A 17,905-nucleotide genomic window follows, 5' to 3' on the forward strand; every position below is an offset into this window, starting at 1 on the left:
TTGAGTCTCTGATCATCCATTTTAAGGACAAATGGAAGTGTCACCAAATATAAGTGAAGTGAGCAACCAAAAAGTGTAATTGGCAAGAAGAGTTTCATGAGTGTTTTGACAAAATTCTTACCAGTCCCAAGAAATAAAGTAGAAAAGTGAGCCTAGAAACAGGAGTGAGCAAATCTTTCTTGCCCATTCTACATCAGCATAGTTTCTACCTATACAAAATGCACCTAGTTCAAGAACAGCATGGTGACACCGATAGATGACAAGAATTTTGTGAATCGATACCGACACATGCCAATGCATCAGTTTTGTTCATTGATGAAGCAGCATTCCATTTGCATGACCACATTCATAAGTACAGTATGTGCCATTGGTAGGATAGCAATCCTAAGAGGATGGAAGAGGGCCATGTGTAGAACAAACACTGGATTACGATCTGGGCTCGAATATGAAAGGAGGAAATAATCTATCCATATTTTTTTCGTGAGAATGTTACCTGAGAAATATACTAGCAAATGCCACAGAGCTACCTAATGGACTATTTGAATGATGTTCCATTACAATGAAGCCAAATCATGCTTTTTCAACAAGGTGTTGCACTGGTGCATTTTGCTGTGCAAGTGCACAAGTACATCGACGCGACGTTTTCCAATAGATTGGCCACAGAGGTCCAGTGAATTGGCCATCCCATTCCCCAGATCTGACCCTTATGGATTGTTTCTGTGTGAGATTTAAAAATCTGTGATGTACCAGCATCGACCACAAACTCTCGCCAAATTGAGGGACGCTATAACCAGAGAATGCCATAATATCACTCCTGAGATATTTAGACATGTCAAGACAGCCTATCATACCTGATATATAAGCTTCTGTACAAGTCATTGGGGATCAATTTGAGCATGTATGAGAATAACCTTATGGTGCGCGACTTCTGAACCATACTGTATAATGGATTAAGGTCATGTTACACAATATTATATTCTTAAATAACATGTACCATTGAAAGCATCATCAGTTAAGTTCATTTCCTACCCATATAACAGCAACTGTCAAATAATAAGAAATCGCGATTTCTTTTTCTCGTAGCAACATCTGTAAATATAACAGGTCATCAATAAAACTGAGGTTCAAAATGGGTAAACATCAGAAAACATGCATTTATTTTCATATATAAGAAAATATATGAGTAAAATAATTTTCTTCCAGAAAAAAATATTCATGTACACAACCAAATGCACAGGGAAAACTGACAAAGAAATTTTTCTTTAAATTATCACTCACACACATATTCTACAATTTTATATTCAACATATATTTTGAATATAAAACTAGACTCGGCTATGACTATTTCAGTTAGAGAATAGTACATTATGCAACAAGCCTATAATGGTAGTAATTAAGACGCGAGTATGTTTGTTTATGAAACGAGCGCAAGAGAGTTTCATAATTTTCACACAAGCATCTTAATTACCATTATAGGCAAGTTTCATACGACTTTTTATGTTCGACCATATTTCTAACTTGTTATGTTATGTTTTATTTAACGATGCTCACAACTGTAGAGGTTATATCAGCTTCGCCAGATGTGCTGGAATTTTGTCCCGCAGGAGTTCTTTTACATGCCAGTAAATCTACTGACATGAGCCTGTCGCATTTAAGCACACTTAAATGCCATCGACCTGGCTTGGGATCGAACCTGCAACCTTGGGCATAGAAGGCCAGTGCTATACCAACTCGCCAACCAGGTCGACTTCTAACTTGAAATTATTCAGAAGTATTCATGTTATGGTTATGTAAGTGAGGAGCGGAACTGACCTTCTAAATTGTGAGATGTGCGCAGACGTGAAAGTATTGATTTTTTCTGAGGAACGAATGTCATTGACCTTGATATAATCTAGAGAATAACATGAACATTAGTCTTGATATAACCTGGAAATTGATTTAGAATTGAAAAACGAGATGACAAATTGAATTTATTTGAATATTATTTACAATTAACACTAATTATTATAGTAACAGAACATAACCTTCTGCGACAGTATTGAATTTCCAGCCTCTGTGACTTTTCGCTAGTTGTCTTTCGATTGCATATCCGAGAATAATCGATACTTGCGCTTTTATAATGCTACAAGGTGATTTCTCATTGGCTGAACAATTAAACTATAATGAATAGTGTACTTTAATGGGATGCATTAAAAGGCTACTACCAGGTGTATAATTACTACATTTCAGCATGGTCGAGCATAAAATAATATTAAAAAACAGAAAACATACATGTATGCTAGTAGATACTTATTTAATTCCTGTAATCTTGTACTGTATTATATACAACTTTTACAACAGAGCTTCACATAAATAATAGTAAGTAACAATTGTCTGGCACCAGTATTTTTTATAAAGCCAGCAGTTATATTTCTTTTCTTTTCTTTGCAAACTGTACATAAATATTATGCAATTAATCGATTAATACACAAGCAGACCCTGGAAAAGAGATCTCTTGGTTGACTGTTTAACTGACGTGACACTTATGTATAGGGTATTATAAAGAATTATAAATAAAGTGGAAATTGTAGGAAGTACCATACCAGCAGCCATTAGAAAAATTTAAATGATATAAAACTTTCTTTCAGTGCCACAAAATGAGTCATGTGAATATCAAATTGTTAAATATATCAGAGATGTTTAAAAGTATCTGACTCAAGATCAACATGAATTAATATGATACGAACATATTTTTACATCGTTTGTATTATACAACTTACATCACATTCAGCAAGGTGTCCAAATTTATAAAAATATTCCTGTGTTGTGTGCATTGAAATAAAGTTATAGCAAATCACACTTTACATACACCTTTGATCCTATTATGTGTATTTAAAACTACAAAGATGGTGGTGGTAACAGAACAAAATAGTGAGAAATCAAGACAAACACATTATATGTTAAAACAAATATACGTGTAGAATCTTTCTTTTTAATCAGATCCACCATACCTGAGTGTTAGTTTTAAGTAAAACAAATTATCCAAGCATAACAAACACATTTTCCCACAAAAAATAAGGAATGCTTGAGCAGGCAGTTCTTCTGGAATGCAGCCAGCCATGTTGAATTTAGGGAATTACTAGGGTTCAAAATTAATTTCAAAACAGGAAAAAATGCATTATCTTATACAAACATCAAGCTAAATACAAAAATATTTACATAGGATAAAACAGGTAAAACTTTATACTCCAAGAAAGTGAAAAAGACTTAAGGAAAAATTGTCACTTATAATTGCCTTTGAAAACTAAAATTCACACTGCCTTACTAGTGCCATTAATGATACAAGAAAACGTTTCAAAATCGATATATCGAAAACTCCCTTGAAATTTTGTATATGAACAGATATACTGTAAATAAAAGTTGAATACAAAAAATTAGCTTCCAAGACAATCTGCAATGTACAACAAAATAACTTTCGAAAATTGCTTCAAATCTGGATTTGAGTAGTCTTTCCATCTTCTGTTAAGTGACATAACACCTTACTGCATCACTGTTTATAGTGTCATTCACTTGGCCAGTAGCTTATTTTTATTATAAACATTCTGCCTGCTGATGAGTGATGCAATTATTGAACATATTGCATTCCTGTTTTAAAGAAACAACATTCTAAAAATGCAATTACTTTGACATTTCCAGATTTCATTGCCACTATTTCGAGACGTGATTAGGTTGACAATGATATACAGAACATAGTATGTGTCATGTTTGAAAGGACTCCCATTTAGAATAAACACTCTACTGTAACATCATCTGGAGTAGGGTAGACATGTGTGATCTTGCTGTCACCAAGTTGCTACATTTTTCCTGTCAAAGTGAAGTGCATGCATAATTGACGTGAAATTCATATGTGGCAACGTCGTATAGACAGTCAATTATATGCCTCTCACTCCTGGAAGGTGAAATTGGAGTTTGCGATGGTTTCGTTATCTTAAGCACATCCTCTGTTATTAATATCTATACTTGTTGATTACAGGCAAGGGCTTTTTAAATATGGCACAAACTTACAGAGTGGAAGTGAAATAACCTTGCAGATTGAAAGAGACAATAGGGTACACGTAAATGAGTAGAAAATCTATATTACGTTTTGTGATTAAATGCATGGTTTATTAGAAAATTAAATTTGAAGTTTCAGCAGTCTGGCAACATTGTCGCTAAAACACAGTACCTACTCATATACAGATGTAAGAGGTCAACGAACTTAATGATTCTCCATACGTAAGCTGCCAAGCTACCAAGACATTGCCATGCATTTGCTTCATGCAATGGTTTGAATTTAAGGGTTTTTAAAATTAAATTTACATGAAAACCGTGCACGTTATTGAAATATGCCAGAGGAATAAATTATTCTTTATTATATTTCCTATCGATATGGACAAAAATCACGATCCTACTCACAATAGTTACCGAATAAGAGATTGTTAAACATTTGGGAATTTTTTTTTTCTGAAAAAACTATGAACTTTCCACCATTATGATATAGTTTTTTGTTACATACAACATGAGCTATTAGCTCTGGAAATCTGCAAGGCTATTTCACTTCCACATTATAGATCTCTACAAACACCGTAGTTTGTAACATTGCACTGTTTTGCTTGGAGGAAATCAATAACAGTCCTAACACAGTTGTGAAAATACCGATTGTGACAACCATTCGGCAGGATTGACCAGGAATCATATGTTATGTACATGAGGAATTTTTTACTTCACAGTTCGAACTCTAGCCACTTCTAAAATCTAATATGTAATCTATTATTTAACAAGACTGTATCAATCTGACATGATTATCTGGCGTCAATGGAATTGGTGATAGTGAGATGAATACGCGATTTTCCTGTGGTATTATTTGACATTCACCACAAGACTGGGTAAAATTATGGGGGAGGAGACACGCAGTAATCGAAACCATACATGAGCACAGATTCATAGGAGAGTCCAGCTCGTTATTTCTAGACCACTCTGGTGGTCACTATCAGTAAACACATCTGAAGATATCAGTACTTAATTCTTTATTAATAGTTCAGTGGTTAAAAAGAGGCTAACTTATTTAGTATCCGGTATATCAATGATTAAATATGACAGCATAAAAGTTAATCTGTAGAATAATAAACGAAAATGTTTTCATGACGAATTTGTGCACTTGTGGCAAGCAGGGGAGAGGCGTCCATATAAGCACTGTAAGCAATGCTCACAATTCAAAATTTCCAAAATAATAATGTCTTATTTTCAAGTTGAGTAAAGTAACAGTGCCACAGTTTATTGTGCCTTAATATAACTGAAATATTGCCATTGGGGATTTTGAAGTTAGTGTGTTAGTGATGTAAGCAGATTGAAGTGTGTTTACAAGGAGCCGATACTTTAGCTGTGAGCATGTGTGAAAAAATTAAAAAATTATGGCTTATTTAACGACGCTCGCAACTGCAGAGGTTATATCAGCAATGCTGGTGTGCCTGCAGAAGTTTTTTTATATGCCAGTAAATCTACTGACATGAGCCTGTCTAATTTAAAAACACTTAAATGCCATCAACCTGGGCTGGGATCGAACCCGCAACCTCGAGCACAGAAGGCCAGCGCTATACCAACTATGCTACCAAGGCCAACTGCACGTGTGAATGAGTGGTCTGTCATTCAGAACCATTTTTCTAAAATTGTAGAATTTGACTCAACATTGACTGATATGAAGGTTAATACATTGAAGGCATTGTTAATTTTAAATACAAGTGCCTTAACTGCTTTAGTTTCTTGAAAGTGAATAAGAAACTTCTTATGGAAATTCATCCATAAAAAAATATATGCCAATGAGAGTGTTACTGGCAGACTAATGCAATTTCGTATTTTTGTGTTATGGACAATGTACCAGTAATTCTGTGATGTGATTTGTTTTTTTAATATTTTTTTTCTTTTTGTAATTTTGTTATACCGTATATATGATAAATCTTTAACAGTTAATGCCTAAATAGTGTTTATATTATTTTAAAATTAAACAATTAAATTTTATTTCTGGTACTGTATATTGTACGATTAGGAGAGTCAGTTTTTGCTAAGCTATAGTATTAGCACCGGTAAGTGTCCCATTTTGAGCTTCAGAAATTCTGGTCAATTATATAAACCTACAAATGGATGAAAATGAAATGCAAAATCATGTTCAACACATGACAACTCAGGAACTACAAAAATTAGAACAATAAAACTTGTATGTAAATAAAAACATTAACTAAAGAGTTATTATATGTAATCTGATTACTGTAAAGCAAGTATTTTATATACTGTAACACAAACACAATACTTGAGCTAAGTCAATGGCTAATAACTTGTTAAACCTGATAAAACTTTACGTGATGTACAGATACGCAATTAAAATTTGGAGCGAGTCTTGATGGAAGTCCACCTGTATGTAGGCAACATTTTCGCATAAATTTCCACAAGTAGCATATATACAGGGGCTCTTGTTTACTGCATATGCGCATTGTGTTGTAAGCGAAACTTATACAATAAGGGAGCTCCAAATTTTATTTCCGTATCTGTACATAGTACTGTATATTAGAGAATTTATAACATATTATTTTGTATAATATAATATATTTGCTTGAGTTCGTATAAGATAAAAAATTCAAATCTCGTATATCCATATGGCTGGCTACTATACTACCCTGGAACACTCTTTTCACCTTTCCCTTCTTCCAATGCAGGCAGAATCCCATCCCTTTCACAGATTTTATTAGTCTCTCACCAAGCCCATAGCAATTGATCAGCTGCTGCTACTTCTATACAATATAATCAATTAAATTCCGTACTTCATTATATTCAATTAAAAAATTACAAAATCATTAGAAGAAAAATAAAGGGTGCACAAAATAAATGCTTACGCTACAGAATTTGAATTTGTAAAAGTCGTGATTTCAACAGAAATTTATTTTAATCCATATCCCCCTATGTACCAATTGAGTTTCTAAACAAAAATTCACTTTAGAGGATTAATCATTACAATTATTAAAATACTCACAGAACTGAATAACATGTATCATGATACTTGTACCTTAACCGCAAGTGTTGGACTTTGTGTATCATTATGGTTACATTCGGCCGTAGTTCAAATTAGTATGAACAAGTCTTATTAAGACTACAAGTAACTCAGAATAAAATGTCACACCAGTAAAAAAAACTCACACACTAAAAACACTAGTGCAGAAATGTAATAGTCACAAAGCATTATTTCAACTGAGGGCATTTATGGTCATTACCTTACAGTCCATTCATGCACTATCGTAGTTATACAACACGAAATTACTTGGTTATTTAACGACGCCGTATCAACTACGAGGTTATTTAGCATTTATGGAATTGGTGATGGAGATAAGATATTTGGCAAGATGAGGCCGAGGATTCGCCATAGATTACCTGACATTTGCCTTAAGGTTGGGGAAAACCTAGGAAAAAACCCAACCAGGTAATCAGCCCAAGTGGGAATCGAATCCGCACCCGAGTGCAACTCCGGATCGGCAGGCAAACGCCTTAGTCAACTGAGCTGTGCCGGTGGCTAACACAAAATTAAATTGCACTGAAATAGACGTTACAGTTCAGAAGAGATTCACATAATGTGTAATCTGGAAAGCCTTTTAAAAAATTCCTTGAAACAGAAGTGGAAATTTGTATAATGTGATATCAATATGATATAAAGAGAAACTACTTTGATTAGGTATAGAAATGCAGCCTGTGCCAGTAATAAGTATTATTCGTCTGAGTGTGTAAATATACAAAGTATAATACAAAAGTAATGTGACAGTTCCGTATAATGAATATTCTGGTAACACTATAACACCACAAATAAGCTCAGTTATTGGACTGATTATTTTATACCAACAATTATTGTGAATTTCAACTCATTTCAGTGAATAAGCCAATTTTAATCTTGTTCAGTAAGTATGTTGAGTAAAAGTATTAAAAAAATAAAGAAGCTATGTCATATTATGAATTCTGATATCACAAAGGGCCGATTATAACATAACCTAAGTAAGGCTAACACACTGTAGTGACATGTTTTTGTACTTAACTATGTCTGAACTCAATGTTTAATGATCGACATTCAGGCATAATCACTTACATTAAAAAAAAAAAAAAAAAACAGAAAAAGAAAAAAGCAGTGTTGACTGGAATAAAAAATTAAGTAAATATATATATATTCGAGTTTTTAAAAGTAATGCAAAATTAAAATTGAGTGAGAGGATTTTGGACAAAAAGCTCGGACACGTCACATCCAGTATTTAGAAAGGAATCATTTTTTTTTTAAAGAAACAATATTTCTTGCGAAGTTAAGATGTCATCAAGAACATTTTTAAATTATGCCCTGTAGTTTTTTATATCACGTGAAAATGCATATTTTATGCACTTCTTCATTTGTTTCATACAAAAGCATTATGATTATAGTTACCATGGTAACAATTTTATTGCTGATACATATTGTTTGTCTTTATGTTACGAAAGCAGATTTTTTTATGAAATCAACATAAAACAAGATGTTCTTAACAAAAAATGAGAAAACTGATATACAGTACCAGGGATGATACGATTTGGTGACAGAAGACTACACAACAAGAGGTGTGCACTCTGTTTAGCGAAACTCATTCAAATCGACCACCTATTTCTAAGTCAACTGTAATAAGTAGAACAGAAGCGAAATTCAGAGAAAATGAACATGTCAAGGGACATAAAAGATCTGTTAGACTGTCCACTCACATCGAATTGAAACTTGAAGTTTTGTTAATGGTCAAAGAGAAACCACATTCTTGTCTCCGTGAAATAGAATCTACATTAGATATCTCGAAAGCCGTTCCCTGCAGAATAATGCACAGTACTAAATACCACCCTTATAAAACCCCAACTTCGCAGGAATTAAGGGTTAGGTACAGCTTACAGCAGTAACATTTTTGGAAATATTCAACATTTTTTTCCTCCACTACTGTATCTTGTACAATAATGAAAATTGGTATGTGTAAAACACTGTCTTTCTGCTATATGAAAAAAAATATTTTTACGATAAAAAAATGATTTATTTATCTATTTTTTTTAATTCATAATGATGGTTTTCACTGCACTGTGATGAAGCGTTTCCCTCATAACTCTCAAACTTCTTCATGTTCTCTTTCTTTTATTTTATTACTGAAATACATGTTTACAATATAATGCTCTTTCAACTACATTCCTTAATAAATAATATTTTATTTTGTGTTAGAAGAAAATACTGATATTTGACATTTTTGTTAAAGAATTTATTTTTTATCAGATAATCTATCAAAGGTAGAGAAGTGATCTTGCATCATATTGTAGATATGACATGCATAAACACACACAAAAAAATTCATCACAGAATGTTGGATAGTTTTTTAGTTATGTGGGAAACGCTTCATCACTGAACAGTGAATTGAATTTTGAAAAAAAAAAATGTAATTTTTTTTTAATCGTAAAAATATTCTTTTCATATAGCAGAAGGACAGTGCTTTACACAAACTAATTTTCATTACTGTACAAGAAACAGTAATGGAGGAAAAAAAATGCTGAATATTTCCAAAATTTTACTGCTGTAAGCTGTACCTAACCCCTTAATGGAAGACGACTTTGATAGAAGGCTGTAGATCATGTTGTGTGTGGTCAGCATGATTCAGGGCCATTGCGGAGACATCACAGGAAAGATGAAATACCACGGACAAACACCCAGTCCTGTGGAATGGGAATAACTCTCATTCCATGCTGGAAATCAAACCATGGACCAACTGCTTTGCTGGTAAGTATACGCGCTACTCTGTAAGCCATAACAGTGAACTTGATCTTTAATACAAGATTAAATTAGAGGATTCTTCCTATCCTTGCTAAGAAAAATGAGATCGAATAGCCTTGAATATTATTGATCATTCTTTTCTTAATTAGGCGCATGTGTGTAACATTACAAAAGTGGAATTTGCATTCAACATTTACAGGAGCATAAATATTATTTTAACATAATGACATCAAAGCAAGATATGGGTGATATGTACATCCTGGAGTTGCATAATAATACAACAGAACCCTTCCTACTGGTTTAAATAGGCTAATAATATTATTAAATATTCCATAAAAGTAAGTTATTTGATATAATCGGAAAAATCTTAAATCATTTTATGAAAATCATTTCGCATTTTTTAATTCATAAGTTACAAAATATATTGCAGATATTCACATTACCAAAAAGTGATCCTGAATTATTTATTCCAAACAGCTCCAAAATACCACTGTATTGAACTTTATTCAGAGTTGCACATGACAAAAAAATGCACGTGTTGTAGTGAATTATAAAAATAAAAAGATAATCTACAAAATAAATGCAGAAGGATTCGTTCATGTTCAAATGTAACATTTCTCAGTAACTGTATCAACTGTCACAGAGTTCTCAACAAGGAAGCAACATGAGTAATGATAATTCATTTGTGAAAATTTCAACATTCTAAACACACAATTTCTGAGATATTAATTTTTTAACTGTAATCTGCATTAAATATCTATATTCAAAAAGCATTTCTACTTTTTCATTGGACAACATAGCAAGAAATTAGAATATGAAATTTAGACCCTATTTAAATTTCATATGAATCTCTTTTTATATATTTTTTCATTATTAAATTTCAAAAATCATTAAATTTCTTTTATTTTACACAAATATGAAATTCATCTGACTTTAACGGACTCCTAGATTAGAATTTTTATAGAACTGAACAGCTCTTGAACATTAAGTTACTTCGAACAAAATTCTTAAATATGAAACAAGTAGTCCAATATTTTAACAAGTACCAAGAATAAAATATAAATTTTCCTAAACTCCTTTCTTTCATATTCTTTGGCAATAGGCAAATGTAAAGCAAAAGCAAACTAGGATTAAATATACTTTAGTAATAACATTAACACAATAGTAAATTTAAATAAGCTCTCATTTTTACAGAGAAATATGTTCTGTGGCAACACCCACTAATGGAAAGATAGTCTGCAGTCATGAAAGTGAAGGAAAGTCACTATAGCAACACAGATGAGATGGGTTCTGTTGTCGAAGTATATACAATTTGTTTACATTATTGCAGCTGGTCAATTACCACCCTACCCTGCCCATGCATAAAGTTCCAGAGCAACTGCTTGCTCATGCTCCTACCTTCCAAATTGTTGGCTATACCTGAAATGTCCCACACTCGCACTGTTTGATCAAGCGAGGCGGACACAACAATATCATCATTAGGATGGAACTGGGCACACATGACATAGTGATTGTGGCCAGTCAAAACACATATGCAAGTGCGACTTTGCCAGTTCCAAATGCGAATTGTCTGGTCATCAGAGGCGCTCAGAATCCACGGATATTCATGGTGGAACATTGTAGTACGGATATAATCCAAGTGACCCAGTAACGTAAAGATGCATCTCCTCTGTTTATAGTTCCACACCTGTTGGTACAAATTACAATATTATTTACAGAACACATTAGAAACGGGGAAAAAATGTTCTCAATAAATAACCAAAGTGAATGTTAAGAGGAGATAACAGAATGAATTTGCTTTCTTACGAGTTTTCTGAAAATTCGTCCAGTATGAACTCGTAAAACAAGCAGGACCTTCGTGACAATACTGAATAAAATGTGAAAAAAACTATTAGAAGTATTTTATGATAAGAGTAACAAAGTCTATGACGATTTATAGATATGCACATAAATACTTTAAGTCACATGCTTCCAGATTCATCTTTCTTCCATGGAAACAGGATGTACGAGTTCTGTCTCATGTTTGTCCTATAATGTAATTGCTGCCTTTGTGCAATGACAACTGTATGAAAAAGGAGTACAAATAACTGTAATAGAAATAAATAAAGACCTCTAGCTTTCAAGAGTAGGAGGAGGAATATGATGATGATGATGATGATGATGGTGATGAACGCTAAGAAAAGAACAAGAATTAGGAGAAGTGCATACAAGAAAGAAACAAACTGAATAAATTGTATCAACTTATGATAATCTCTGTAGCATATGCTTATGTATTTATGAGTGAAAAGGAATCAATTTAAGAATGGCAATCTCTCCCAAACTCTTTACAAGCATTTTGGAAAATGTATTCAGAAAAATGAACTGGAACAAGCAACAGGGAATAAACATAAATGGAAGACACCTAACAGACCTAAGATTCGCGGACGACGTAGTCCTGTTCGCAAAAACACCAGAAGAACTACAGTCAATGCTCCAACAACTCTGTACACAAAGCAAAACCGCAGGTCTATCAATGAACATGACAAAAACACAGCTGATGACAAACAGACAAGAAATCCCCATCTCAATTGACGGAACAACGCTACCATATGCAACGGAATACACATACCTAGGCCAACTAATTTCCTTTAAAGACAAGACTGGAAAAGAAATAAGAAGAAGAATATCCTTAGCTTGGAAAACCTTCTGGTCCCTCCAGTTCATACTTCTGGATAAGACAATCAGCAGAAGACTCAAATTCGAAGTACTACAAACCTGCGTCTACCCAACACTACTTTATGGATGCCAAACATGGTCGACAACAAACAGACAGATGAATGCGCTAGAAATATGCCAAAGGAAAATGGAACGAAAGATATTGGGAATAACTATGAGAGACAGAATTTCCAATGATTCGCTGTCCCAAATGGCATCAACAACAAACGTCACACAAAGAGCAAACAAATTGAAGTGGAAGTGGGGAGGCCACATCGCGCGGATGAAAGACGAAAGATGGACATACAGAGCCACCATGTGGGACCCGCGCACAGGAGACCGGCACAGAGGCAGACCAAGGAAGAGGTGGGCAGACTTCTACACAACACAAGCAGGCCAGCAATGGTCCAGAATAGCAAGAAGCAGGGGAACATGGAGAACAATTGGAAGTCGACTACAAACGAAGACAGTGCCAGCCACAAACAACATCCCAAGTTGACTCAGTGAAAGTGCATTCAATATAATAAAAGTGTTAGTGAAATCAAATTAATCAAAGTGACAGCGAAATCAACTCCAACCAGACAAAGAAACACTAGACACAACCTAACGCGGAGTAGCTCACTGCGTTAGTGAAACAGAGCTACCCTCTAGCAGGAGGCCTTTGCCCTTCAAGGGACACATTAGGCTATTATTATTATTATTATTATTATTATTATTATTATTATTATGGCATAATTCATATAAGCTTACAGGGTGACCGGTAAATAATATCATTAATTTCAGGGGTAATTCTTTGAGATATTCCAAACAAAAAAGTTTAATAAAATTTTGCTCGTTTTTTCTTCTTTCCCGAGATAGAAATTGTTTTATACAAAACATTTCACAACGTGTTTTGGGAAAGCCATTGATTTAATTCCCAATATGCTCAGTCAATTTAAGAGAGCAGTGTATTATGATTATTACTGAATGAATTTTAGTTTTGTCCTTTAAATGTGTAGAAATTTGATCTGAACAAATGTAACTTTTCGATCTGCAAAGAAATTTACAATGTTAAATTTGTTCGGATTGAATTTCTGCATTTTTAAAGGACAATACTAAAATTATTTCTATCATTTATTATCATAATACACTGCTCTCTTTAATTGACCGAGCATATTGGGAATTAAATCAATGGCTTTCCCAAAACATGCTATGAAGTGTTTCATAGAAAACAATTTTTATCTCAAATAGGAAGCACAAACGAGCAAAATTGTATTAAACTTTTTTGTTTGAAATATCTCAAAGAATAATCCCCTAAAATTAATGACATTACTTATCGTTCAACATGTATAGGTAAAATATAGTAGCTGTTAATTGAATTCAATACCTTTATCTTGTAATCATCTCCTCCGGACACAAAGAGTGGCTGTTGATTATGGAAACAAATACCACGGACTGGGCCATCATGTTCATCAAATCTGTCCAACAATGTGCACATACGATAATCCCAGAGCTGGATGACACCATTGTGCAAACTGTGAACAATATGAAAAGTACATATAATTAAGAGAGAGCATATTTCATTTATATGAGATACATAGGTGAAGGAAACGTAACTAGGAAAATATGAAAATATTTATCTTTCCGATTTCTTACAATTTACTACTCCTCGAATATTTTCGAACTTCCTCAAGTCAACGAAAGGACAAAAAATCACATGAATTTTGGTATATTAAAATGTTTTTATGCAATGAAAAATCCTACATTTTATTAATGGTTAACAACTTCTCATTAGGTTACAACACGAAGCAGCTATATAATTTACTCTGTATTAGTGAATAACTGACCTTCAAAAGGATATTACAGAAAAATAAGTCAATATAACATAAGTATCAGTATGTACGATTGTATTAATTCCATAAAACTCTTTGTGATCTGGATTAAATTCTAATGTAGATAATCATCACATATCTTATTCAAACAAAATCTTTGTATTAACAATTTTTTCTGCATAATATGGAGAAAGTTACACAACTCAGAACTGCACACATTGTATTCTTCACCTGACATAATTAGGAACATTAAATCCAGACGTTTGAGATGGAAAGGGCATGTAGCACGTATGGGCAAATCCAGAAATGCATATAGTGTGTTAGTTGGGAGACCGGAGGGAAAAAGACCTTTGGGGAGGCTGAGACGTAGATGGGAGAATAATATTAAAATGGATTTGAGGGAGGTGGGATACGATGATAGAGATTAGATTAATCTTGGACAGGATAGGGACCAATGGCGGGCTTATGTGAGGGCGGCAATGAACCTGCGGGTTCCTTAAAAGCCATTTGTAAGTAAGTAATTAAATAACGTTAAAAAATAACGAGGTATAAAAAAACAGATACAATTTTTCGCACTGAGAAGGATAATTTAAAATAAATAGCACCTTTTACAATTTCAAAAAAATTAAACTAAAAAAAATAGCGTTCAAAAATATAAACTTATCTAGTGATAGAGTTGAATATGGCTTTTACTTTAAACGAACTATGAACAACTAATTGATTCACAAAGTCTTTGGAAGACAAACAGCACTCCTCTTTCTGCGGACAGCCAAATTTTGCAGATGCTTAAATGTTATATTTGTTTGTGAAACATATAAAAGCTTGCAGAAAAAAAATTTAAACTCGCATAGATTTTATCTTCAAAATGTTTGAACTTATTTCATTATCATTCTTTACATTCCATGAATGTGCCTTGGGAGCACAAAGGTAGAACTCTATGCTTTCATGATTTGGGCACTAGAATGAGATTAAGTAGTCGGTACCATTCTTTCACAGCCTTTTAGCACAGGAAAAGACTTGGTACTTAACCCATATCTGGCCGGAACCTAAGAAGTGACGAGAAACAAGAATTCTAATTATATTTCAAGCACAAGTGGTCTTTTGAGGCTGGGTCGTTAACGACCCAATGGACAGATGTGATATCTCTAGTGCTAAATAATGTTCTCTACTGTAGTGGGGAATTATTACAAATAAAACCGATTTTTGGAATTAAAACTGTTTCATTGAGACATGATTTATTTAACAGACACAAAATAATTATTATTTACTTAAGTAAAGATAATTAACTAAGTGTATATGTCAATGAAAGCTAGCAAACATATCAGTCATAAGCATAAAACTGTTTGCAAAGTAGCAAAACATTTGTTGTAAAGAGGAACTTAACATTTTCTGCAGGCTTTTCCAGTCATACTTTTGCACACTTTACAATTTTTCCTTATTTGACTCAACCCTGTTACCTGTTTGAATGAGAAATCTACCAGCATGGCTTAGCTGATGGTTCTGGTCAAGATGGAGGCATTCCATACTTCACGATCAATCCAGAGACAATATTTAGTTCGAAATTCAAGGGAGTGAAGTTAAGATTGTAGGATCTTGTTAAGAGACAAAATTGTTCACCAATACATCGAACTTCCAAAATATAAAATGAGGGATTACCATTTCTTGCCTCATATTGATATTTTGTAAGCAGCGATATTGGAGACTAGTTGATCTTCTCCTCCCATGAAAGAGTTGTATCTGCATACTACATCAGGTTGGGGGATTTCTACTCTGCTGTTACTCTTATATCCAAAGATTATGCAGTTGAACTTTTCCATAAAATGAAACGATACTCTGTTGCATCCAAAGCTAGAGTCTGCAGTTACTTTGTTCAGTTCCAGTACCCATGTCGTATGTTGTCAACCCTGAGCTAACATTGTAAAATAAGGAATATCGTACATAATAAAAGAAAAATCATTTGAGTGTGAAGAGTGTGTTTCTATTCAATAAATATGAAAAGAGAACAATTGGGAATCTAGCATAGAAATAATTATTTTCATGTTATAACTGAGGGAGAGCATTGCAAAACCAATTGGCCATATAACTAAACTACTAAAGAATCGAACCCAGGTTTTCAGACAGCAGAATATCTTTATAACCACAACAGACTGCTGATAGCTTCATAAAATTAGTAGTAATATTTTGAACGCTTATATAATGTATCGGTACTGCTATGATATCTGCCCAGTGGGTCATTTGTGACACGTCAAAATGTATGCAGCTTTTGGGTTAAACATATGAATTTGTAATATTGGACAATTATGGATAACTCTTCATTACACTTTCGTGATCATATTAACACTAACATATATAGTCAGTAAATAAAATTCAAAATAAAACTTTCATTTCTTCTTTACAGTGCTACATTTCATACTGCTCAAGGTACAGCAACCATTCAATCGACATTTGAGGGGTGCTCTGCAATAACAAGGTGTGTGTAAGAAGTGAGTGTTTGGCAGTAAGTCAAATTAACAATGTTTTCATTAACAAAGAAAAGCCTTTGCAAATCTCCGTTTTTGAATTAATATTATTGATAGTTTATATGTACAAGTGTCATGCATTATTCGTCAAAATCTTGTTATTGACTTCGTTACTTTGATACATTAATTGTGGCGACTATACCGAGGTATGTGTACATACCTTCTTATTGCAGAGCACCCCTCAATTTAGACCAGTCATATCAACTGATGCCCATAGGCACAAGCGTGTGCTTTAGAGCTCAGGAGAGTCTCAGTGCATTACAGCAGAAAGGAAAGAGACAGACGAAAGAGGTAGTATAATAATATGTCGCGTGGTCGAGCTATATACAGGGATGGCCAGCACTGATTCAATGGATAAAGGAAAGAGAACTCATTAAAACTGTGTCCATGTTAATTTTTTAATTTGTCTGAGAAGTATAATTGCATTATAGGAAAGTAAGTTTTCATTGTAATACTCATTTTTCACAAGTTTGCTTTTTTATTCAAAAGGAATATTTTCACTACTTTTTTTTTTTTACAGAAAAGTGAAATTATCAGATATGTTTGTTTAGTAGCTTTACAGGTACTGAAACAATGTTTTCGTAAATCTATTATATCATAAATACATATAACTGAAGATAGTGCATTACAAATTTTGAAAATATTCGCATGGAAAATGTTTGTAAAGAAATGAATTAAGAAAGCAACTATTGTTACATCATAAACAAAAGATATGTGTCGATGTGTTGTAAAAAAAAAGTCAGCTCTATAGCTTCAGCAGATTTCGAGAAAACAATTTAATATTCTGATGATACGAAGTGGCTCATCAATATCACCTTAAAAGCATATTGCGATAAGAATTTTGTTGAATAATTTCAAGGGAAAAATTGTTCCGGGGCCGGGTATCGATCCCGGGACCTCTGGTTGAAAGTACCAGCGCTCTACCACTGAGCTACCCGGGAACTCCACCCGACACCGTTTCAACTTTTCCCTTTATATCCACACAACTCGCGTGGGCTGACGAAACGCCAGAGACCCACAATGAGTGCACACAATCTCTGTGTGACTTGGAAAAGTTGAAACGGTGTCGGGTG

The 17,905-nt window shown here is 33.7% G+C and overlaps 1 protein-coding gene and 1 non-coding gene across 3 annotated transcripts in view; both read right to left on the reverse strand.

The window, feature by feature from the left end:
• LOC138707863 (coatomer subunit alpha-like) overlaps nucleotides 1-17,905 on the reverse strand; it is a 249,760-nt gene that overhangs the window by 85,147 nt on the left and 146,708 nt on the right. Inside the window, exons 2-3 of one of the 2 annotated variants that reach the window (XM_069837851.1) lie at nucleotides 13,869-14,016; nucleotides 11,228-11,495 (exon numbers count right to left, since the gene is read on the reverse strand). In XM_069837851.1, the coding sequence (XP_069693952.1) occupies nucleotides 11,228-11,495; nucleotides 13,869-14,016 (416 nt within the window). Of the gene's footprint in view, nucleotides 1-11,206; nucleotides 11,496-13,868; nucleotides 14,017-17,905 lie in introns of both variants that reach the window. The other variant, XM_069837850.1, reaches the window with a different exon arrangement.
• On the reverse strand, nucleotides 17,702-17,773 carry TRNAK-UUU (transfer RNA lysine (anticodon UUU)). The gene has a single exon. It is a non-coding gene; the product is annotated as a tRNA-Lys (tRNA).

This window comes from Periplaneta americana, chromosome 10 (genome assembly GCF_040183065.1).
Source record: "Periplaneta americana isolate PAMFEO1 chromosome 10, P.americana_PAMFEO1_priV1, whole genome shotgun sequence".
In the NCBI taxonomy this organism is placed as follows: domain Eukaryota; kingdom Metazoa; phylum Arthropoda; class Insecta; order Blattodea; family Blattidae; genus Periplaneta; species Periplaneta americana.